Here is a 25730-nt window from a genome sequence, read left to right as displayed (position 1 = left end):
TTGTAAGAGTTCTTCATCTCTTCTCCATTTGAGTCCCTTATCAGATCTATGACTGCAAATACTTTCTCCTATTTTGTCTTTCAATTTTCTTGAAGAAACCCTTTGAAACATAAAAGATTTCAACTTGATGAAGTCCAATTTATCTTTTTTTTTTCTTTTGCTAGTTGCACTTTTAGTGTCATAGCCAAGAAAACACTGTCTAATCCAAAGTCACAAAGATTTCCTCTTCTGTTCCCTTCTAAGAATCTCACAGCTTTAGCTCTAATCTTCTGGTTGATTTACTTCGAGTTTATTTTCATTTTTACTCTTTTTAGAGGATAGCAACTCATATAAAATGTGTTTTAACTTCCCCAACCCCAAGCCACCATATTTTAGGTTCTAGAAAGGAGAAATAACTTGCCACGGTCACAAAACGACTTTCAGGCATGGAGGGACTCAGGCAAGTTCTCTGCCTCAATGTCTACGATGACTCTGGTTTCCCACAAATGAGGTACAGGTCAAACCTCCCCTACACTCCCAAAGACCTGGCTGCTGTGTAGGTCAGGAGGAATCCCCCTTCTCTTCACAGAAGACTGTGGCACCCCCATGTAAACAGTCAGATTCAGATGTGCAGCCGCCTGAAATGACCCTGTGTCATCTGCTTCTTATTTGTCCCTTAACTGTGTCTCATGAATCTCAAGCCCTACATTCTACCCTCGAAACCTACTCCAGGTATACAAGGAACAGAATGTCTTCTTCAAAGCCTCCCTTCCGCACATGGGCTGTTGTTTTACCTCATTCACTCAGCTGAACTCACCGAGCATTTAGCAGATACTCTGGCTTTGGCTTTGGGGATGCAAAATTGAGCAGGGTGACACAGTCCTGCCCCACCAGAGCCGTCACTTTTGTGGGAGGTAAACAGGCTAAGTCCTGCATCTCGACGCTTTCCCAACATCAGCCTAACGAGTGCAACCGCTAATATTAATTACTGCAAGCCTGGCTCTACTTTTGTTCTTTACGTCTATTACTTAGGCCCGTAAAAGCGGTATGAGGAAGTGATGTTACTGTCCCGGTTTCCAGGATGTATCAAGCACTAACCCTGTGCAAAGCACTCTACCTGAAGATCAGAGCTAACAGAGGAATAAACAGAGGCCTCCAGGAGCAAAGAGTGAAGAGTCTGGCAAGGCTTCACGGACAGGGGGAAGTAGGTGGAGTTTTCACCACAGAATCTTTCCTGGAGGAAAAGCAAAGAGTGGAGCAACAATAATGGCATTAAAAATACCTGTGAAATTAAAGAAGTGAGCAGTGATGTAGCTGGACTCTATGGAGATGGGGCTGTGTAAGGGTAGAGTGTGCAAGCCTCTGCCAGAATTCACATTCACATGCCACAGCCAGAAGAGCTGGCAACTTACACGGGGAAAAACCCTGCACAAGCTCGCCTTGTGCTGACATGTACCATTATTACACACTCTGTGCCTTTGAGACAACCCGCCACACACACACACACATACAAAGCCAGCAACTAAAAGGAAAGTGGCATTAACACAATTCAATGTGAGGGGATGATCTGGGGGTGTGGAGGTAGAGAGGAGGTCGTTTTATTTCTTACAATAATACTTGTATTTCAGGTAATCGAATTTGGTTCTTAGCGCTAATGTCATTTTCTGCTAATTTAATGTCCCAGGAATCCCTCCGAGTAAGAAGATTGCTGGTGGAATGCAAATAAAGCCCATTCTGGGAAAAAGAACCATTTCCCCAACCCAGGTGTGCTCAAAGGCTGAACAAAGGCCAATCCCACAGAGTAGTGGGAGTTAAATAGATCCTAGGAGGTGGTCTGGGTATGAAGGCTGCGTGCTGAGCAAAGGGGCAGTGCTTATTAGAGATTCTTCATTGTGAAAGCAAACTAATCAGGCTCTCTAGCATCAGGCATTTGGAAAGCCAGCAGGGTACTCAGGGGCCTCAGATGACTCCGATGGGAGGAGAGCAGTAGAGAGAACTGGGAAAGGGGGAATGGTGTCCATCTGGCTGGCTCTGCTTCTGAAGAGCACGGAAGCATCCCTCAGCCTTCTGGGGTGGGGCAGTAGCAAGAGACCATGCTTCTCAGTTGCCCTGGACCACTCCCCCTGTGTGTCCCTATCTCCCCCCTGCATTCTTAACAGTGTGCCAGTTTGGACCAGACATTAGATAGTCATCCTAGATACACTGGGCAGAGTGATGAAAGATAAGACAGAATCTGCAAGCCATGTAACCTCAGCCTAAGTACTTAACTCTCTCCAGCCTTAGTTTCCTTACTGAAAAAATGGAGTAACAGTATATGCCTGCCAAGTTAGTCACGACTTTTGTTTTGTTTTGTTTTGTTTGTTTTTGAGATGGACTCTTGCTCTGTCGCCCAGGCTGGAGTGCAGTGATGCAAGCTCAGCTCAATGCAACCTCCACCTCCTGGGTTCAAGCAATTCTCCTGCCTCAGCTTCCTGAATAGCTGGGACTACAGGCGCCCGCCACCACGCCCAGCTAATTTTTTTCTATTTTTAGTAGAGTTGGTGTTTCACCGTGTTAGCCAGGATGGTCTTAATCTCCTGACCTCATGATCCACCCGCCTTGGCCTCCCAAAGTGCTGGGATTACAGGCGTGAGCCACAGCGCCCAGCCAGTTTGTCACGATTAAATATCATGTGTCCTTTACCATGCCAGCCCTTTGCTCACTGGGGCACATGTAGAAGCTCTATGGAGGCTGAGTTATCACTGGCTGTTGGTACATGCCAGGAGGACCAACCTGGGATGCCTGGCTTCGGGAATAGCTCTTTTCCATCCTAATTGCCAGATGAACTCTCAAGCCTTCCTGTCTCCCGTTCCTGCCCCTGGGCATCTGACATCCTCAGTTCATAGCTAATCACAGAAACATAGCATGAAAAGAGGCATATTTCTCCAAGGGCTGAATAGGATTTCATAAACCAAAAAGCCTACAGCTTCCAGCTGTGGTACTGTCCTAGTCTAATTTTCCCAGCAGCAGTGCAAGACAACGAAGCTGGGAATTTCTATTTGAGGGAGTATTTTTCCCGTTCTCTCCCTCCCCTGAAAGTGGTCTTCAGTTACAGTGTGCAAAGCTCTGGGTGCAGGGAAGCTAAGGAAGGGAGTCAGAGAAGTGAACTCACTGAAACACATCTGCAGAAGCAGATCACTAAAAGTCCCACAGACAACGGTGCAGCTGACAGCCCCTGAGCTCAGTGGGGCAGCCTGGAGAGAGGAGAAGAGCAGAAAAAAATTAAGCTCTTCTTTGGGCCTGATGAAGATTAATATCTCCTCCCTGATGAGATGAGGCAGCTTAATCGCTGCTATTAATACAGAATCACTGAGAGCCAAAGATGAGGGCATGGAGGGAGGTGGGGGATGAGATGAGAGCACCTCAAAGTCTGAGTACAGAAGCAGAGAAGGGCCCCCTGAATGTAGAAGGACACGGCTGATTTTCTGCAGGGCTCAAAGCTAATAGCGAAATTTGAGAGCAGAGGCACTGTGTGGGATAATACAGTGTTTCAGCCTTGCTTTGTTGCTTTTCCCACTGGGATCATCTGACTGATTGGGTTAAACGCGCTGATCTCTAAGGCCACATCCTGGCGTCATGCAATGATCTCATCAGACAGACCCTGACCATGGCTTCTGGAGATCCCAACGATGGCAGAACTCAAGTGTGGGTTTCTGACTCCTCTTCTTGCCCGACTCGTAGTCATGCTTCATGATTTGGCGCAGGAGGCATCTTCTTCCATGAAAGCTCTCTTTTATTTCTTTTGAGACAGAGATTCGCTCTTGTTGCCCAGGTTGCAGTGCAATGGCGCAATCTCAGCTCACTGCAACCTCTGCCTCCCGGATTCGAGCAATCCTCCTGCCTCGGCCTCCCTAGTAGCTGAGATCACAGGTATGTGTCACCACGCCCAGCTAGTTTTGTATTTTTAGTAGACGAGGTTTCACCATGTTGACCAGGCTGGTCTCAAACTCGTGACCTCAGGCGATCCGTCTGCCTTGACCTCCCAAAGTGCTGGGATTAAAGGTGTGAACCACCATGCCCGGCCTCCATGTAAGCTTTCTTGGATGTCCCCAGATACTCAGGTGTCCCTCTTTCTGGATACCTGAACGCCAGCATGCATACTTCTATTATAAGAAGTATGCTAAATGGCAATAGAGAGTCCTCCCCTGCAAAAGAGATTGCTCTCAGCCTTAAATTCTTGTTTTCCACCATGCTACACTCTCCCTTTTTACCCATTAAACAGTGTTTCCATCATCTCATCTCCTGGTTTCTTCCAAGGACATATTATCTTCAGAAAATCACCACAAGGAGAAAGGTCATCATCACCTAAGACTAACAGAGTAATTTTCATCAGGGCAGAAACGATGTCTTAATCTCAGTATCTTTCTCAGATTCTAGTCCTATATCAGACGTATACTTGATACTTATTAAGTATGTGCTCAATATGCAATGATCTAAGAGAAAAACAAGGATTTAGGGAATAAATGGAGGCACCAAAAAATCAGCTGGCCACCCAGGGGAAATCTCCACATCCAGAAAGCAGGTGCACATCAAACCACTATAGAGATCTTGAAGCCCTGCAACCTGGTCTTACCTGCTCAAAAGCAACAAGACCATTTTCAAAGGTACACCATTAAATAGAAGCAAAAACAGTTCAAGCCCCACCTCCATCCGCACTCACTCAAGCTCTGTGTGAATTTTCAACTCAAATATGCTCAGGATTCCCGACGTTCCAAATCCCACACCATCTGACATTTGGGCCTAAGAGTTGGGAAATGTGAAACAGGCATGGGGGAATCCCAGAAGAGCGGGCCTTGTGCATAGCAATGTTTACCTCTGATTGTCACAGAATGATCTGGAACCATGTCATTCGATAGAAGGAAAATTGCAAATCTGAAGGCTGCTAGTTTGGGATTCACAAAAGATGGCAAACCTTTGTCAAAATATGTCTGCTGTGTGTGTGATAAGTCCACACGTACTGAATAAATGCTGCAGCATTCTAAGCACCAAGGCTTCTGGGTCCCAGGATTTAATTAGATTACAGACTTGACAATAGCTCACCTAACAGATCATGCAATAACATGCTCCCCTGGGTAAGTCAAAAATGCAAATTAATTGTCTGAAATAAGAACACCATCTCAACTACTGAATACATTCCCACTAAGTGCAAAGCACAGTGGGTGGTTTAAAGAGGCCCAAAATCCAGTTCAAGGTACTTACAGGTTGATAGCAATATAAGTATCTACAGAAAGGCCAAGTGACACATCAATTAGTCACCCAGATTAGCTGTAAACATCCCTGGTGGAGGGAGTTGAGACTCCCACACAGCCAAGTGTGCTCAAGCCAAGTGCAGAAATGCGAAGCCAAGGATTGCACCCAACCCCGCTGGGCCTGGAGTCCCAAGAAGAGCAGGCTTCGGGCAGCACAGCACAGCCTGCAAATACCCATGACCATAATTTCTCATTATGCCATAGGCAGGACGAGGGGAAGACCCTGTGAGAGTGACTGCACAGAAACACAGGCAATAAGAAAGCACAGCCCAAGCGCCTGGAGCTACAGTGGGGAGGGAGACAGAGAGGGCTCTGTGGTCCTACAATCACCTTGCGAGACATCCAATCTTTCCAAAGCCCAGGGCCACGAGGGGTGTGCAAGAGAATGTGAGTGGGTTCCATGCCCACCCTCCAGATGCTGCCTCTGTTCAGGACAAAGAACAGCTCCTTGGTTGAGGGTTCCAGCAGAAGCAGCTTCAGATACTCCACTCTTAACCACTCACAAATGAGAATGCACCAGTTGTCAGCAACCTGCTGTGTTTATTTGTAGTGCACTGAACCATTTAGGGCCTCAGTTTGCTCATACATAAGACGGGGATAACAAGGGTTCCTTCCTCTTTACAGGCTGAGACAATACAGCATGGTCCCTGGAGACAAGATGGTGAGCCCTGGAGTCGTCCTGAATCTACTTCCCAGGGGAGTGACCTTGGGCAAGTCAGTGAACCTGTGTACTTTAGTTTCCTCACCTGAAAGCGGAGACAACAGGACCAGCCTCACAGGGTGGTTGTAAGGATCGAATGAGTTAATCTGAGGAAATCACAGAGAACAGCACCTAGCATTTAGCAAGTGCTCAACGAGCATCAGTGCCTACTCCTGATGTGATAAGACAGCTATTCTTTCCTATCCTGTTCCCTTAAAGGAGGCGGTCACTCACTCATCAACCCTCATGCACCGAGCACACTGTGTTCAAGGAACCTATCATGACTTGGCACACCAGCCCCTAAAGCAAGGACCAGGAATCCACTTGGTCTGAGGTTCAGAAGTTCAGGAGACCCCTCCAAGGCCATGCAGCCAGCGAGTCGCAGCATCAGATACAGGGCTCAGGTCTTCTGGTTCAAGAATCCCTGCATTTTCAACCCTAGCATACGGCGAGAGCACTGTCTAATAAAGCCACGCTGATACTTCGGCTTTACTTCAACCAGATTTTTCTTTATAATAAAAGTACAGTGTCTTTTTCACGCTGGAAAATTTTTAAAAGGCATCCCAATCTTTCTTTCCCTATGATGTCTTTTTTTGTGTCCCCAGTAAAGACGGTTGACGCTGTGTTCTAGCTCATCTTCCTATTGGATGTCACTGGTTCAAGTGTTCCAACACCCAGTGATATAGTCGAATTTGTCCCCTCCAAATCTCATGATGAAATGAGCCTGGTGGGAGGTGCTTGGATCATGGGGGCTGATTTCTCATGAATGGTTTATCACCCTGCTGCTATCCTTGTGAGATACCGTTGCTTAAAAAGTGTACGGCACCTCCCCTCTCTCTCTCTTGCTCCTCCTCTGGTCATGTGGCATACCTGCTCCCACTTTGCCTTCCCCCATTATTATAAGCTCCCTGAAGCTTTCCCACAAGTCAAGCAGATGCCAGTCCCATGCCTGTAGAGCGCGCAGAACCATGAGCCAAACAAGCCTCCTTTCTTTATAAATTACCCAGCCTTGGGTATTTCTTTATAGCAATGCAAGAATGGCTTAATAGGCCAGGCACGGTGGCTCACGCCTGTAATCCCAGCACTTTGGGAGGCCGAGGTGGGTGGATCATGAGGTCAGGAGATCGAGACCATCCTGGTCAACATGGTGAAACCCCGTCTCCACTAAAAATACAAAAAATTAGCTGGGCATGGTGGCGCGTGCCTGTAATCCCAGCTACTCGGGAGACTGAGGCAGGAGAATTGCCTGAACCCAGGAGGCGGAGGTTGCGGTGAGCCGAGATTGCGCCATTGCACTCCAGCCTGGGTAACAAGAGCAAAACTCCGTCTCAAAAAAAAAAAAAAAGAATGGCTTAATATACCCAGGTAACGCATGCTGGAAATTCACTGTCAGATCTTTGATCAGCTGTCAGTATGTCCCAAAGCAGCCACGGATCGCCTGTCCCACACAGCTCTTTCCACTGTATCCATTTGTTCAGGTCAAAACCTGGAGTCACCACTGACTCCTTCTTTCTCCTTCACAACCCAAACATCATCAAGGCCTGAAGCCTCTACCTCCAACACCTGTCCCCAGACAGCCACTTCTGCCTCACCTCCATTGACACTGCCACCATCTAAGTTCAGGTCACCTGACTGCTTATCTGGATAACTATGTCGGCACCCAGCTGGTGATCCGGCCTGAATTCCTGCCCACCATAAATCATTCTCTATACAAAAGCCTTTTACAATCTCTTCCATCTGACCTCCACCACAACTCTTTGAAGTGGCCAGGACAGATATCACCAACCCCATTTTACAGATGGGGAAAGGGAGTCCTAGACTCATCATGTGGCTATTTAGCGATGAAGTTCCTTATTCTAGGATCCGGTAATCTCACTTGCACAAGACATTTACCTTCCCTGGGTTTTAATTTTCTCTAAGAAACAGATAACGTTAGCCCAGCTTGACTCATGGGGCTGTTGTCAAGGTTCACTGAGAAAGTGAGCTCTTTCACGTACCAGCAGAGCGCCCCTGAGCGATCCACTTAACCACTCTCCGTTCTCATTCTGTGCTTTTTCCATCATGCCCCACTGGCTACGAATCTAGTCCAACCGCGTGCAAATTAAGCCTTTGCTTTGTATTTATTGAGCAGCAACTATGTGCCACAACAGATTTTTTTAATACTCTATTTGATTTGCAATCACAGACCTGAATTTATCAATACATGGCCTTCTCAAAAATGAAAAAAAAAAAAAATAAAACAAGTATCTGCAATTTGCTGAGAGCCTAATATATGTCAGTTGCCTGCAAAAGTCATCATTCTTAGACCTTCAAATATAACTGTGAGGACGGTACTGTTGTTTCCATTTATACATGAGAAAACATACAGGAAGGCAAGAGGCAAGCCCACGGTCACCTAGCTGGTAAGTGGAACAGACACGTTTCAAACCCACAGTGTTCTGAGTGCAAAGCCCATGTCTCCTCCAGTCCTGCCGTCCCCACTCCCAGGAGACGGATGCTCCTCTGTGATGGGAATGGAGTGAGAATGCCTGGCATACCTGAGAGCCGCTAGTCTCCCTCTTGCAGGCTGTGTGGCTCTTCTGTGTCTTCCCAAATGGCAGCGTGCTCTGTCCTGGGTCCCCAGATCATGCCAGATGCCATGATGCCCTCCCCTGACCTCTGCCCTCCCCAGGGCCCCATTAGATCTTGTGCACTGTGTTCTCATCGCACCAGGGACACACTTGAGACTTCCAGATGGCCCTGCCACTCCCATGCCCAGGCAAACTCCTCATTCGTTCCCGTTTCCAACTGAGTATACCCAGTGCTACCTGGGTATATGGTGGGTGAGAGCATGGGCTCCAGTGCCACTCACAGGTTGTGACCTAGGGTGAGTTTCTCAACATCCCGCACTTGCCTTTCCCTCTAAAAGGAGGATGAAGCTAGTGTCTACCTGGGTGATTCGTCATGAACATAAAGGCAAGTGCTTAGAGTGGCACACACGGCAAAGGCTCATCAAGTGTTAACTTCTATTATCCCACACTAAGGACAGAGGGAAAGAATCGCCTCAAAGCCTGAAGGAGCTGAGGGATTTCACCCCGGGGAACAGAACAAGCGAAGAAGCCAAGAAAATATGCGATTCAAGGGTCTCTTTCTGATGACTACCTGTCACTGAAGCATCTGGAATGCAATACAGGGATTGTTTGGGGCAGAGGTGTGGACCAAAGGGAAAACAGGCTCCTTTCTGTTTGTCAGGAGCCATCAGGGCAGGGAGAGCTATTAGGAAGAAGACTGGTGAGAGCAAAATGGAAAAATCTTGTAAATACTCACCCTCAGCGATCTTTGCTCATCCGCCCCTTCACGCCACTCACCTCGGAGTGTTTATCCAAAACATGAAATTAAGCCGTGGGGGAGGTGCTTGTCTCTCTCAGACCTGTCTCCTTCCGTGCTGCATCAGAACCAGTGCCTGCGTGTGCCCTGACAATCTGAACACCCAGAAGGCTTATATTCATATCTGAACTGTGGATTTAAAGCGTCCCCGGGTTTCTCTCAAGTGAGCTAATGGCAGCATTTTGAGAAACATCAACTCACAGGTATAGCTTCTAGGAAGGGAAAGGCGAGGGCCTGGTTCTTGCTACTGCTTGAAGCAGGATGACCCTCATCTGTCCTGAAAGGCTGGATCCAAACATCCATTAGTCACAGGGTCCAAGGCAACTGCCATACGATTCCAGGAAGCAAAGAAAATGCACGGTTTGAAAGGTGGTAAAGGTCAATACAACCAAGCCCACTGAGCCTGGCTGGAAGTTCCAATCTAGTACATTTCCCAGGATCTGTGAAGCATTATTCACACACAGGGAGAGGACCAACTCTTCCCAATCCCTACGGAGAATGAAGCAGGAAGGAGCGACCTGACATAGAAAGAAGGAAATCTAGAATCATGCCCATTTAAGACATGAAAGGAACCCTGGAGAGATCACAGAAGGCACACCTGCCTGGTTACAATTTCAGCTTTACCTCCTTCCAGCTCTCCGGCCTTGAGCAAATTATCAAACTTCTCTGTGCCTCTGTTTCCCCATCTGCACAATAAGAATATCAGCGCCTACCTCGTCAGACTGTTCTGAAGAAGAAACTAGTTACAAGTCAAGGACTTGGTGATGATGTACAATAAATGCTCCATAAATAGGAACTAATATTATTTTCATTTCTGGAACTTCCAAGACTCACTGAGCATCTGCTCTATTTCAGATATTTGGCTGAAGACTAAGAATTTGGCTATGACTAAGGAAAGGTGAGTCCTTGTCATCTGAGGTGTATGAAATCCAAACAAATAATAATAATGACTTTGCTGGCACTCAGTAGGTGCTGGGCACTTTTCTAGAAAATGTTATCAGAGTCCATGGGAAAGCTCTAAACAGGAAGTATGCTGGCTGGGTACAGTACCTCATGCCTGTAATCCCAGCACTTTGGGAAACCAAGGTGGGCAGATCACAAGATCCAGATATCGAGACCATCCTAACGAACATGGTGAAACCCCATCTCTATTAAGAATACAAAAATTAGCTGGGCATGGTGGCGCGCACCTGTAGTCCCAGCTTCTGAGGAGGCTGAGGCAGAAAAAATGCTTCAACCTGGGAGGCGGAGGTTGCAGTGAGCCGAGATGGCACCACTGCACTCCAGCCTGGCGATTCCGTCTCCTAAAAAAAAAGGAAGTACGTTATACAAATGGAGTGCACTTCCAACATAATAAATGATTAACAGAAGCACAAACAATATATAGGCCAGGCACTTGGAGTGAAGACTAAGCTTTAAGTTGGAAGAGATAAAGTAGGGAGTGAGGCTCCTGTGCAAGGCAAACAGGAGGCACTCCATCAGCAATGTCGTTACCATGCCGGTTATTACTAAACCCAAGTCCTAGAGCCCAGGAGAGGAGGACAGGAAGCTCAGTCCAGGCACCCAGAGGCTGTACTTTATCCAGGTCAAACTTCCCAAATGGGCCAGAAGAGAAGGATCATCTGAGGCACTTGTTAAAAGTACAGACCACCTGGGCACCTCCCCTGAGGCACCCCATTTAGCAGATCTGGGGCAGGATTCTGGGGCTGACTTGTTCATTACGTGCCCCTGGGTGGACTGAGAGTCTGTATGTTAAACAAATGCCCCAGTTGATGCCTATCATCTAGCAAATGCTGGAACCCGACATCTAGGTGACCTCCTTAGAGGCAAGAAGGGGAAGTATTCTCTCAGGTTCCTCTGAACTTTGATTAGCAGCTGAAAGCAAGTCCAGATTGTAAGCACTAAGCTTCCCAAGGAGAGGAGAACAGGAAGGAGAAGCCAGAGCCCATCCACTTTGCAGGGCTTCATGGTAAGCCCCTGCCTGCCCTTCCTGACCTCATCCCTCCATGCTGTTTCTCCTCTCTTTCTCGCCAGCCACCTGGACTCATCCCTGTCATCCTACAAAAGCACCAAGCACTCTCCATCTCTTGTTCTTCCCCCTTCCCGAAACACTTTTCCTTCCCCTCGCCACCGGGCTCTGCTTAAGGTCACCTATAAGACAGGCCTGCCCAGACCACCCTATTAACACAGCATTTCCCTTCCCCATTCCTCACCAAGCCCACTGCCCTGGCACTATCATCTCACTCTGCTTTATTTTTCTTTGCCGCACTTATCAACACCCAGCAGAGCATGACGTTGTTCGATCATCATCTCTCTCCATTCACTGGAAACTAAGCTCCATGAGGAAAGGGGACGCACCATGTGGTTCGGGGCTCTATGCCCAGTGCCCTACACAGCTCCTGACTGTGCATGCGGAATGAATGAATAACCCTGGGGAACCACCTAATGGCACTGGAGCTCAGAGACCTCATCGGAAATGGTAAACCATCCTTCCCTAATTAAGTTGTAGGGGGATTGTTTAAATTTATCAAGAAAGCTCATGTCCAAGCGAATTAATCATAATTGTTACCAACAGGTGTAATAGAGAGGGCTCCCGGCTGGGACACCCCGTCAAGTTTCCATCCCCATCACTGGCTGTGTGCCAGAAATGGGGCACAGAGTACCCTCTGCCGGAGCAAAAAAAAACAAAAAAAAACAAAAACAAACAACTATCCATTACCTAAAGGTTCCACCCCAGACAAAAGGTATCTTGGCACGGCCAGGGTTCTTCCTAACAATGTAACTTTAAACATTCAACTCTGTTGACTTCGTGAGCAACTTGTTTCCACAAGTAAATTCAACATATCCAAAGCAGCTGCTGAGAAAAAAAATGACTCTGCAAACCCACTCCATGCAAGGCACCATGGACTCCTGTCTTCCATCTTTGAAAAAACCCTAAACAGCACTCTCAATTTGGGCAGGGCAATTTGGGGTAAGAGAGGTTAAGTGACTCAGCATTGGACACACAGCATCTAAAAGGAGGACCGGGAATAAGAACCCAGTGTACTGACCCAGCGAAAGTCCCATCTGACAAATCTGCTAAGAAAGTGATTAAACTCTGCATCAGAGAACGGCTCTTTCCTCCTTGTTATTTGACGTTCTCACTACAGGTAGGTCATTTGGTGAAAACTTAATTTACTCCAAACATGGCCAATGCCTTCAGAATGAACTGCTGGTGCACTGAGGACCACAGCTACAGCATGTTAGGGAGTCTCTCCCCACCCCTTCCTAATGCCTAAAGAAGGCTGCTGAGGCTGGGACCCTCACTATGTCACAGTTCTCTAGGTTTCAGCTCCTCACTTGTCAAACAAGGGTCTGTCTAGACCAGATGGGTGACATTTTGCATCCCTCTGGGAGATTTTCCAGGATTCTAGAAAAAAAAAGTATGAGGATGAAAGAAAAAACAAGGATTTGTTGAATGACCGCTGTCGGATATAACAGGTCACTGAGTCTTTACAACAGCGGTGTAAGCTACAGGTGGTGCTCTTTTTTTTTGGCGGGGGAGTCGGGGATGGAGTTTCGCTCTTGTTGCCCAGGCTGGAATGCAATGGGGTGATCTCAGCTAATCATAACCTCCACCTCCTGGGTTCAAGCGATTCTCCTGCCTTAGCCTCCCGAGTACCTGGGATTACAGGCAGGCGTCAGCACGCCCAGCCTGTGCTCTCCTTTTAGTGGAGAAGAAACTGATCTGCAATGATGCTCAGTAACTTGTCTATTTCACCCTGTAATTTAAATGGTGTCTGCTAAAATTCAAACTCCAATCCACTTGTCCTTGGGGTCTATGTTCCCTCAACCATCAACATTTGCCCTATAAAAAGTCCTCTGTAATTTTCGACAGTTTTATCTGCTTATCCTTTTTAAAGGTTGTAAGCCTGCCGAGATGATTCCTCATGCCCCTTCCTGCTCTTAATTGTATGAGTCTATGACAGAAACAAAATGCAAACTGTTTTAAAGGACTAAAGTGTTTCGTCATGCTGGCTTACAATAATCCTGCTAGCCACAGAAGATCATGTGTCTTCTCTCTTGTCCAAGATACCCCATTTTCACTTGTCTCAGGGTTTGTCTTGTCCTTGTCTAAATCTTGATCATATTGACTCTGAAATGTCATCTACCACTTGTTTCTCTATCTGCAAGTTCTTGGGTAACTGCAGAACAAAGGACCTTTTTAGACAAGGGCAGACTCTGTTGCTTACCATCTTGGTAGCTTTGATTAAACGGGCACAACATTCCTGAGCCTCAGTTTCCTCATCTATAAAATGGAACAACGAAGTTGTCCAGAGGAGCGACATAATGTGTGTAAAATTCCTAGCCCCGCTCCAGGCCAAAAGGTAGAAACTCAAAGTCTAAGTGAGGCAGACAGGGTCAACTGCTGCCATACGCAGATACAGAAGCTCTTCCTTCTCAATTCTGTTCTACATCAGCAACAGCACAGGGATCAACAAGGATGGAGACTGTGACAAAATGCAGCATCCAAACACTGTGCACATGGACAGCCAGTACTCAGCTCCAGTCAGTGGCTACTATGATGAAATGGGGGTCTGGTTTTACAGATCTTTTCATTTTAGGGAAAGCCAGAACTCACGGCTTTTTATGCGTCATCTCCCAATGTTTAACCCTTAGCAACAAATTCAGAAATGGAAGAAGCAGTAGGCGGGCCAACCGCAACTCAAGCGCAAGCCAGATGCAGCCAATCTTGGTTTACCGTGCGATAAATAGAAGCGATTGCTACAGTTTCCATTACGGTTATAGTCTTAAATAGTACGTTTCCTTCTTGTGTTTCTATTATCTTCCACAAAACCATAATTAAAGGGGTTTTTTCCCCTCATTTCCAGGAATAAGGGTTTTATGAAATATGCATGTTTGCTGAGTAACACAAAAGAGAACATTATCTAATGTGGCTTGGGGTCAATATCAAGCAGTAATATTGTTTTAATATTAATCACAGCTGTGTTATTGCAAGAGCTGGTAAGAATCCTGGTCTTGTTTCCAATTGATGAAAACACTCATACAGGTTAGGGTTTTTATGAGTAAATTTCAGATCTTGAAGTCAGCGCTGTGATCCACTCTCACAGGGTGAGTATCTGTCCAAACGGTAAGGTGTATCAGAAAGGAGAAAAGCCAGTATGGTTAAATAAAAGTGTTAAACAATGATCCCTCAAGAAAAGTTTTATTCTTAAAAAGCATTTGAATTTCAAAGTTAAACAATGACACAGATTCATAAATCCCAAAGGTTAATAAAATTCCTCTCACCTAAAAACAATGCAAAACCTACAAAAATCACTTAACTTCTGCTACCGTCAAGATTTGCATCTTTTTTTGAAGACTAAAATAACATATTCAGAAAAGTGAACAAATCCCAAGTGAAATACTTGGTAAATTATCAAAAAGTGAACCCAGCTATGTAATCATCACACAGTTTAAAATTAAATTATCAGCAGCATCCCAAAGTCCACCTTGGGCCCTGCTCCAGTCACTGCTGTACCCTCCCCACCAGAGTTAACCACCATCCAGATGGGTAAGAGCCTACATTAATTTTTGCTTGTTTTTCAACTTGGCATAATTGCAATCCACCTCCAACAAAAAGGAGACATTCTGAAGTTATCTTTTCAGAAAACATTAATCCATCATCAGTTACTGATTAAACACCTATCATAGATGCAAGTACTGTGGTCTTAAATCATTCAAACAATTCAGACCGATTCATCCGAATACAATGCCTTTCTCATGAACTGTAAATGCAGTGCTGGATATACATGTGTCAAATTCAAATGCAAGCACCCAAAACTTCAAGGGCAGGATAAGATATCCATACAAAAAGTGCATGGCACACCATCTCTGCTCTGTCCATGAAGGACAGGAGGATGGATAGGATGTGGGAGCACAGTACTGTGGGAAAGGGGTATGGAAGGCCACACAATGACCCCCCACAAAAGATGTCCACATCCTAATCCCCATGGCGAATGAATACGTCACCTTTCGTGCCAAAAAGGGTTTTGCCAGTATCATTAAATTAAGGATTTTCAGATAAGGTAGTTACCTTGGATTTTCTAGGCAGGCTCAATATATTTATAAGGGTCCTTATAAGAGGGGGACAGGAAAGTCACAGTCAAAGGAGGAGGCATGACAACAGAAGCAGAGGTTAGAATCAGAGAGAAAATTTGAAGATGCCACACGGCTGGCTCTGGGGATGGATGACAGGGCCACAAGCCAAGGAAAGCAGGCAGCCTTAACAAGCTGAAAAAGACCAGGAGATGGATTCTTCACTGGAGCCTACAGAAGGAACTAGCCTTGCCAACACCTTGACTATACCCCAGTGAGAATGATTTCAAACTTCTGACCTCCAGAACTGTAAGATAATAAATGTATGGGTTTTTTTTAAAGCCACTAAGTTTGTGGTGGTTTGTTACGGCAGCCAGAGGAAAATCATACGAGATGTACGCTGGGACTCATGGAAACCACATTTCCTAATTCCTGGTCCATGCCTCTTGCCATGACCTCTTTCAGGAAATGCAGCCAACAGATGCAGCAGGATCATTCTTTCCACCCTAGCAGGACAGCCAATATTATTTTAAGATCAGAGGCTGCATAAAAGAAAAGCAGAGGTCAGGCCAGGCTCTGTGGCTTATGTCTTTAATTCCAGCACTCTGGGAAGCCAAGACAGGTGGATCACCTGAGGTCAGGAGTTCAAGACCAGCCTGGCCAACGTGGTGAAACCTCATCTCTACTAAAAAATGCCAAAAAAATTAGTGGGGCCTGGTGGCAGGTGCCTGTAATCCCAGCTACCCAGGAGGCTGAGGCAGGAGAATTATTTGAAACTGGGAGGTGGAGGTTGCAGTGAGCTGAGATCGTGCCACTGCACTCCAGCCTGAGCAACAGAGTGAGATTCCATCTTAAGGAGAAAAAAAAAAAAAAGTAGAGATCATCTTTGTAACCATCTCACACAAATAACTGGGATGGACTTTACAGCCCTCTCAGATGCCAAGACCTTAAAGAGACTCCTAACGGTCCCAAGGTTAGAACTCAGACCGCATGTACTTGGCATTCTTCAGGATGCACGTGTCACCTGGGCACTATTCGGATCAGCCTACTTGCACACTCACATTCTCATTCTTTGCAGATTTTGCTCTAGCTCAGCACTAACTGCCATTAAGCAATGGCCGGAAAAGCTCCTCATTTTTGATCCATTTTTTAAAAACACAACTTTTTTATTACACTTCCCATTTCATTTTGCATTCAGCATCCTACGTTCTTATACTGCATAATATCCTTATTAAATGATACATTTGGACCACTGGCAGGACAGCAAAAATAGGCTTTCCTGCCAAAGCTGCTACACAGCCTAGCCTTGGGTGATACTGAAAGCTCCAGCGGATTATTCACCAGTACCTTGTAGAATCTGACTTCCCAGACCTCCCAGCACATTCTCTGGGCTGAGGGACGGGGGAGCAGACAGGCAATCAGTCATGTCTGGACAAGCACTCCTTTGATAACATGCACTGCCCTCATCTTTCCTATTCTACCACACAGGTGCCCTGGGATTCCCTCATAATCATAATGCAAAGAAAAAGCTTTAACTCACAATTTTTTTTTTTTAAGGTGGAGTTTCACTCTTGTTGCCTAGGCTGGAGTGCAATGGCGTGATATCGGCTCACTGCAACTTCTGCCTTTTGAGTTCAAGTGATTCTCCTGCTTCAGTCTCCCAAGTAGGGCATTACAGGCATGCACCACCACGTCTGGCTAATTTTGGTATTTTTAGTAGAGACGGGGTTTCTCCAATTTGGTCAGGCTAGTCTCGAACTCCCGACCTCAAGGAATCCACTTGCTTCAGCCTCCCAAAGTGCTGGGATTAAAGGCATGAGCCACTGCACCCAGCCTTAACTCACAATTCTTTCTTTCATTCTCACTGCAACTCTTGAAAATGGCCCAGTGTCAGGACCCCATTTCCTTCTGTTGAAATTTACTGTGACAACACTCAAAGACACTCATTTCAGAGGGCGTTCATGTTGACAAAAACAGAGCAAACAGTGCACTCCGGCTTGAGGAATGACAAAACAGAGGTGCAGGCTCAGTTCAGAAGTGAAGACCCTATGCCTTTTCATGACACTAGTTTTGGGTGTTCAGGGCTGTGCATCCTCTGAAGACATTTGCTTTTAAATAACACCCACATTGTCCCAGCCTGCCTCCCTGGCAATGGGAAACCTTTGCACAGAGCTGGTTATGAATTATCAGAGGGCAGCATGTGTGAAGAATTTTCTGAATGGCTGAAAAGCACCCTGTTTCCACATGCTGGTAAGTCGCTAACAGCTGAACTACAACTCCCTGATGGACAGAAAAGAAGAACCACATCCCACAGTATAACCCACTGGGCTCTCAGAAAAGGTGATTCTGATAGAAAATAACCGGCATGCTCTATATTTAAACGGGGCTATGATTGAGCAGATTTCCTCTAGTCCCAGAATTAACATCACCACCAAAGGAGAGCAGCCGTGCCCCCAGGTCTCAAAAATCACAGGTGCTCACAGTACCAGGAGCCCTTCCCTACCAGTGGCTCCTGCATCCCTCAATACCAGAGTCCTTCTCAGAAAGCATTCACTAAGAACACATTAAAAGTGAGTGCTCGGACTCTGGAAGTCTAACAGGGAGTAAAACAGTGCCTTGTCTCAAGAAACTCATAGGCAAGTGGTTAGATGCCAAACAAGACACTCACTGCTTGATGAGTACTGGTCACAGAAGTTTCCACATGGGATCAGACACGGGAAAATGACACTAATTATGGGCATTGAAGGTGTTTGCTGGGAGTGGGGGTTACCGAAAAAAGAACTGAATCGTGGGCAGAAAGAACATAAGAGTGACAATTAAGAATCAGGAAAGTAGTTTTCTCAGGGAGTTCAACAGGGTATAATCCCCCGAAGACAGTGTAAGTTCGGGAAAAACAATTGTTGAAGACCCCAGAGTCGTGGTAAGCAGTCCACAGTGGCTCCAAAAGGCAATGACGAGACCTGCCAGCACTCAAAGCCAGAGCAGGGCACATGTGTTTGTTCACTCATTCATTCAACAAACATTTAAGGACCAAATCTTCTCCTGGCACTGTAGTGGGTGCTAGAGGTGGAACGATGAGCTAAAGAGACCGGCTCCTTCTCCTCCTAACACCTGCAAATCTGCTGTGAAAATAAAACATTATTAAAACAAGAAAAATAAAGAGCCCTGAGTATTAATAGTACATACAAGGAGAGAGGTAAATAGGGAGCCCAGGAAGCCTGCTAGTTGGGGTCAGGAGCAATTAACTGTGTCTCAGCTGAGATCCAAGGATCTAGGCAGCCAGGCCGAGAAGGAGAAGGCAACAGACAGTGTCAGGGAGAAGGAAGAGCAGGTGGGAGGAGCAGAGCCCACAGGGGGCGATGTACTCCAGGACTTAAAGGAGCCTGGCATGGCTGAGCGGAGGATGCTGGGTGGTGGGAAGCAGGACGGTGGGGATTAGGGGATGGGCCAGAGGGGCTGCCAGGGAGCAGGGTGGTGCCGTGACTTAGCTCCGAGGACTCTGAAGAACGAAGGAGACCTGCAAAAAAGTGGGGTGCTGTGTTTGGTCCAGATCACAAAGGAGAAATGGCAGAGCCAGGGTGACAGCACTGGTGAGAGATGGGAAAAAACTGACGCAGCCGCAAGGCCGAGCTGAGACTCAACAGGAAGCGGCAACCGAGCCACGGGCTAAGTGAGGAGAAGGGAGACACGGATTACTCCCACGTCAGGAGCCTGGACGGCGTGGAGCTGGGAATGCTGACTGAGGTGTCAGAGGAAGAAAGGAGGATTGGTGAAGAAATGAAGCAAGGAGATGGGTTTAAGCCTGAAGGGGAGAGCACACTAACAGCAACACCACCTGATCAGCATCCTTCGCCAGTGGTCCCAGGCCTTCAAGAGCTGTCTCAAGGAATGGGAATCTCGTCTTTCCCAGACAGTAAACTCCATCCCTGACGACTGAATTGCTGGAGACCGGGTGTTCTTTCTCACAGGGAGACAATGCCTGCCTCCCCATAACATGTCTGCACTGATCCTGCTTCCCCACGCAGGAGCAAATCACAGTAAGCTGACTCCCTCTTCGTGTCACTGTTCCCCATAACTGGGGAAGATTCTGGTCATTTTCAATTCACTTACATCAGACGTCAGAATCATAAGCTTGTAGGCCGAATGTCGGTGCCCTGCTACGTGTACTTCATTTCGACAACTTCATTTCACGTTGTAAGAAACTCAGTCCTAGCACGGAGAGCAAGTGTGCCCCAAATCACCCAGCTCCTCTGGCTGAGCTGATTGGAGATCCTGAGATAGCTCTGACCCCCTCGAGGGCTCTCTCAATATATCATGCTGCTGCGTGTAATCCAGCTCCAAAACCCTATGCTGAGAGCATCCACATCTCGGAGGGAGTTCTTGGCTCTGCTCTCAGGAGAGCCATTGAAATTAAACAGAGTTGAAAAATAAATAAACCCACGCAAAGTATGAATGGTATTTCCATGAATACAGGCAGCAACTCCGCTCCTTATTTATGGCTTCACCTGCCACAAAACCCAAAACTCAAGGGTGTCAATAAATGGATTGTAACGTTGTGATGGTTAATTACAGAGAAAATAATGTCTCTGCAGGCCCTTTGAGAAACACACTGATGTCTGCAGCAACTGGCAGGGAGCTTCACGGGGGCATCGCCTTTGTGTTCCGATAAATACTCAGCCTTTTCCAGAGTCTCAGGATCTCTGGGTCAGGCAGGGTAAGATGGGTCACCTCGTGTAACTGCCCCTCACGCTCAGCTCCCTCCCATGACACTGGACTTAGGCTTGTGCATCTCTCCTGCTGGGTATTGCACTACCTCCTGGGCAGCTCATCCCAGTTCTGGACAGAACGATCCTCATTATGAGGAGGTTGACATCCGGCTCCTTGCCATGTCCCTCCATAGTTCTGGGGCCACCAGAGCAATCCTCATCTCTCTTTCAGGGGGCAACCCTTTGACTGTTGGCTGAAGCTGAGCAGGTCCACTCTGAGCCTCTGCTTCTCCAAGGTAAACATCCTCAATTCTGCCCACCATTTCTTACATAACCAGATTTGAACGGGCACTGTCACTCACCTGGATTTTCCTAAGCGTGCGGCCTCATCGAGGCTGCCCTTACAGCGTGGAGTTCACAAACACAAATGCAGCAGCCCGAAGGCACACTAACTGACACTCAGTTAAAGAAATCTGTTGCTTTTGTCACCCCAGCTAAAATACTGTGTTAACACGCCCACATCACCAGCCCCTACTAAATGCAGCGTGAGATTTGGTCCCAAGCGTGGGGTTCATTCTAAAGGATCACGTTGATAGATAGAGCTTCTACCCCCAGTCTGTCAGGCTGCCTCAAAGTATTTTCATGATCTCTCCAGGTCCCCATAATCTGCCAGTCTGGTGAAAAGTTAGTGATCCCCATCACTCCACCAGCCACGAAGCTTCTAAGCTACCTTCAAAATGACTGTGGACACATCAAACCATAAACACAGCCAGTTATGAATTCGGTTTACTTCAGCTTCTGACCTCTTCTCTTTGGGAAACCATGCCATTTGCCTTTGGTGACCATCCCCGTCACCCAATCTCACCCCATGTGTTTTAAGCAACTCTCCACTATCCCGTGACCAGAAATAGGCACAGGGCTTAAAGTTAACAAGAAAGTGCCAGCCTCCCTCACTACACTCCCCTAATTGCAGTGACTGATTTCGGGAGGAATTACCAGGCAATTCAGAGGCAATATGGGGAATCAGAGAAAGGAGAAAATCCACTTTCTGCTGGGATTGACGAGAACAGGATGCAAGTCTGAAACTTCCTCTATGTACAAAAAGTTACCCAGAGAGAAACCAAGGCAGAGAAAAGCAGAACAAAGGAGCAGAGGAAGACCTAGCTGCAAAGCCCCCAGATCCAACTCTGCCTGAAGCCTGCCCTATCTTTGAACTTGCAAATCCTATTAACTATCAAATTTCCCTTTTTGCCAAAAGCCAATTTGGACTGACTTTCTGCCAAAGAGTGCAAATCAAAATTCTGCAACTTTCCTCACCCAGATTGTGTGACAACCTGTCAAATCTCTTACCAAAGTTTAATCACTTATTGAGGCCCCCATCTACAGCATGGTATTGTAGTTAAAAACTCAAGCTACTGAATCCAATCCAGGCTCCATCTTGACCGCCTCTGGGACCAAGGACACATCACCGAAGCTTATCTGCCTCATCCTCCCCGCCGAAAATAGGTTTATTAACTGTACCTGCCACAAAGAATCATTGTGAAGAAAGAGTGCATTTAGAGAAAGTCCTGTAACCATACCTAGCATGTAAAAATACTCAAAATACTAGCTGTTGGTATGTCTTCATCACTGTCATTTTTATGCCATTATTATGATTACCAGTTAGTCAGTCAAAAGTCAATGTTTTACTTATTAAACCTATACTCGCATGGGGTACCTCCGCCTTCTTGTATAAGGCTTTTTCCATCATCTCTGGGAGAAAATTTCCTTACAACAAGACCACCATGAACCCTCCTTCCCCTCTCTAATCTCTTTTCCAAAAACTCACCATCCACTGCCGTGACATAATTAACTCGACCTACCTGCCTAGACGAAGGTTCTGACTGCTCCGGGGATGCAGCTGAGGGGTGGGAACAGGGACGGGGGTGTGTCCCCCGGCCCTGGCACTGGGCTGAGCATCATGAGCCCCCCTGCTATGCAGGCACACAGTTCCACCTTGCTTACATTCAGTCTAGCTAACTCAAGGCAAATCTCAGAAAGAGAACTGAAGTTCCTAATTAAAAGGTAGCCTTGAGCTGCCAATAAAATTATGCATAAAGGAAACGTTTAAAAACACAGTTGTGACTTCCTTGAGACAGATTTTCATTTGAGATCTTTCTTCTTAAATTCAAGTGTGGGGGTAAATAAAGTCAGCTCTTCACCACTGCCGTTCCCTCCCTCTCCGAAGCCTAGAAAACCATCTTTGATAGGCAAAACATTGCACCGTATTTGAAATTGCTGGCTAGAAAAACGGCAAGTCTTGCTGTTCCCACTTATTTCTGGAAAGTAGCAGAGATCATCATTTGTTTTCACTTGTTTGAGGAGAGCAAACTCTTTGCTGCCTCCCTGTGCTCGGCCTGTCACGTAACTCACCATCTTTCATCCCCAGCCCAGCCCTGACAGCTCCAACAAACCTCTCTCTTCCACAGCACCCTGCGTTCCTCCATCACAAACGCACGTGACAACGTGCCATGTCCCTTTGTTACCTATCTGTCTTTTCCACTATACTGTGAATCTCCAGGCCTGTTATCTCCATATTCTCAGCACCAAGTTTAGTGCAAGCATCCAATAACAGCACCACCACAAAGCTGAAAGGGTAAATAAATGAATGGATAGACAGACCAACTCATCAGCTACATGGCCCCATGAATGAGCTCAGTAATTTCCCCAGGGCCCAACCTTTGTCCACACAGTGACTGACTTGATTTGACATTTGTGCACCCACTACCCTCCCACTGCATCAAGGTACGCCTCATTTTGGTTTTTTCCCTTTTTCTCCTCCTACTGATGACTGCTTCCAACTGCCAGTGTGACCCTAGACACGTCACTTTCCAAGACTAGAAATCCCCCTTCCTATTAGAGGGCACTGAGCTTCTTTTCTACGGTTCTGTGATGGCTCATGTTCCCTTTCTTCTCTCCCTCCCTCTCACTGCGGCTTCCAGTCTTACCTTCGAAGCTCCCAGAAAACAGGTAAATCCAGGTGACGGCAGGGATGCAGAGGAGACTCAACGAGGCGGCCAGGAATTTCCGTCTCCCCCTGCAGATCCCCAGCATCCTCTCAGAGGTGGCAATCCCTAAGCCCAGCGCCGTTTCTCTGTCCGGAGCATGAAGTCCTCGGCCTCCCTCATAATACTTTCTGAAAGGAAGAGAAGGGGGAAGGCCTGAGTTCTTAGCACTGGAGACAGATGTAACTTACCGAAGAGGAATATCTCACAGATCCTGAAAAGGGTTCAGGTGATCTAGGTTTCCTGCTAACCTTTCATCCCAAGAGACTATGCTTCAGCCTTGGTCTTCAAAACTGAGACATTAAGTAAATAATAAAAACTGTAAGACACACCCCCCTCCCCCCAACACACACAAATAGTACGAGGACCATTTTAGTTAGCACCTATTATGTACCAAGCCAGGACCATGTGCTGCTGTGTTTCAAAAGAAGACTAGAACAGGCTGGGCTCACATCTGTAATCCCAGCACTTTGGGAAGCCAAGATGGGTGGATCACATGAAGTCAAGAGTTCAAGACCAGCTTGGCCAATATGGCGAAACCCTATCTCTACTAAAAATACAAAAATTAGCTGGGCATGGTGGCACGCCTGCAATCTTAGCTACTCAGGAGGCTGAGCCAGGAGAATGGCTTGAACCTGGGAGGCAGAGGTTGCAGCGAGGTGAGATCGTGCCACTGCACTCCAGCCTGGGTGATAGAGGGAGAGGAAACAAAGGAAAGAAAAGAAAGAAGGAGAAAGAGAGAGAGGCGGGGGGTGGGGGGGTAACACGCAAGCAAGAGCACAACAGATGATGGATTCAAAAAAGTGTCATCTAACGAGAGAGAGAAACAGAAAAGATCTATGAGAACCGCAAGCCGAGATCTGCATGGACCACTCCGAAAGGGCAGATGAAGGTGCTGACTGCCCTGTGTGTGGTGAGGATGGCAGAACGGGTCCTATGTTCTGGGCAGAGGAGACTGAGAAAGGCACTGGCGTCGACCAAAGAGTACATGCCAAGGCAAGGAGATGGGAGAGGCCACGAGCTCCATGGGACGGTACCCTAAGCACAGCTGAAAACCTTAGCACGCTCAGCAGGGACTGTCTTCACAGCTTCCACCTTCAATATGGAAGAAGAGGTCTAGAGCGTCACAGTAACCATTAAAACATGCAGAGAAGGGGTAAGAACAGACAGCCTGGGGAGAGAGTATCCCCAGAACATGGCAGCAGACTGGCCGTGATGTATCCAGGGAAGAGGGAGGTCAGTGTAGACAGAGTGGATGGCCCATGATCTTTCACCTAAGTATCTGCCCAGGGAATCATAAAGGAGTTAACAACACCAAACGACCCTCAGACCTTATCTCTGCCCACCTCCTAACATAGGTGTCACACTCACTATAGGTGGAAAGATAAACCCACATGGTGTCTCCCTAACAGAGCGGAACTCACCCATTAGACACAGCTGTAAAAAGCTTCAGAGTCCCTAAGAAGAGATGGCTACAAAACACCTGGCTGGGTTCTCCCCCTTCTATATTCCCAAATGCATGCTTTCCTCTTTGGTAACCCGTGTACCACCTGACAGGGTGACAGTGGTCTGGCTCAACTGACTTCTTCCCCCACCAGTCTTGGCATTTCCAGAAGACAGGTATCCACCCCATCAGATCCACCTGCATTCCCTAAGAATTCGCATACTGCCTGTCAGCTGCAGGTGTCTGGTAATTGTCTATTAAATGAATAAATGGAATCAAATTCTATCCAGAGGCCACCTTCTCAAGCTTCAGGAGTCTCTGTTCAGTGAGCTGCCAGCAATAAACACCTGATAGAGCCGATCTCAACTGTCAATGCTGGGTCCCCTTCTGCAACCATTCTGACACGGTTTTCTAAATGGCCTTCTTTTGGAACAGATGAAAGACCATAGGGCTGGAGGTTGCGGACTAGAAAGTAAAATTGAAAAAGGAAAATCCTTCTGGACAGAGGATGTTGACTTGAAGAAAGTCCCCTCTAGGGAATGTTCATCTGAAGCATAAAAAACAAACCCTACGCACGCTTTCTGCTAGTCACAGAGAATGAGAGCCACCAAGACCCATGAATCTCCTAGGACAAAAGGAAGTGCAGGAAAAGAGGGCTATACAGTTAGAGAGAGACGAGTTCAAGCCCAGATGCTGCGCTGGACTGGCTGCACCCTGACAAGTCCCCTGTCGCTGGAGACGCTTCCTTATTCATCTATAAATTGGGATGATACCCTCTATCTTGGAGGGTTGCTTTCAGGCCCAAATCTGAGAGCCCTTGAAGAAGTGCTTGCCAAAGATTGGTTAAGTACTGAAGAAGGGGTGATCCTTCCCAGAGGGCAGAAAAGCACCCTTAACGAGGTTTTCTCTCTCTCCACTCCCACACTTCCCCCACAAGGTTGGGTATAAAACAGATCCCAACAAATAGGTATTGCCCAATATGCCAGATAGGTGACTTAAACCTGAAGGATCCACCTACTCAATTCTCCTTCGGGAGTTCCAGTTCTCCCTAAGTATCTGTGAAGCCTCAAGTCCCTCATATAAAATGGTATAGCATTTGCATATAACCTACACCTATCCTCCTGT

At 46.9% G+C, this 25730-nt stretch overlaps 1 protein-coding gene across 3 annotated transcripts in view; it reads right to left on the bottom strand.

Annotated features, from left to right (window-relative positions):
* The window catches only part of LARGE1 (LARGE xylosyl- and glucuronyltransferase 1), a 616984-nt gene that overhangs the window by 436295 nt on the left and 154959 nt on the right, over positions 1-25730 (bottom strand). For all 3 annotated transcript variants that reach the window (XM_074390818.1, XM_039463163.2, XM_074390817.1), the window contains exon 2: positions 23105-23292. In XM_074390818.1, coding sequence (XP_074246919.1) covers positions 23105-23210 — 106 coding nt within the window. In that variant the 5' untranslated portion in view covers positions 23211-23292. The remainder of the gene's footprint in view (positions 1-23104; positions 23293-25730) is intronic.

This window comes from Saimiri boliviensis, chromosome 21 (assembly GCF_048565385.1).
Source record: "Saimiri boliviensis isolate mSaiBol1 chromosome 21, mSaiBol1.pri, whole genome shotgun sequence".
Classification (NCBI taxonomy): Eukaryota; Metazoa; Chordata; class Mammalia; order Primates; family Cebidae; genus Saimiri; species Saimiri boliviensis.
This window is presented reverse-complemented; position numbering and strand designations above follow the sequence as displayed.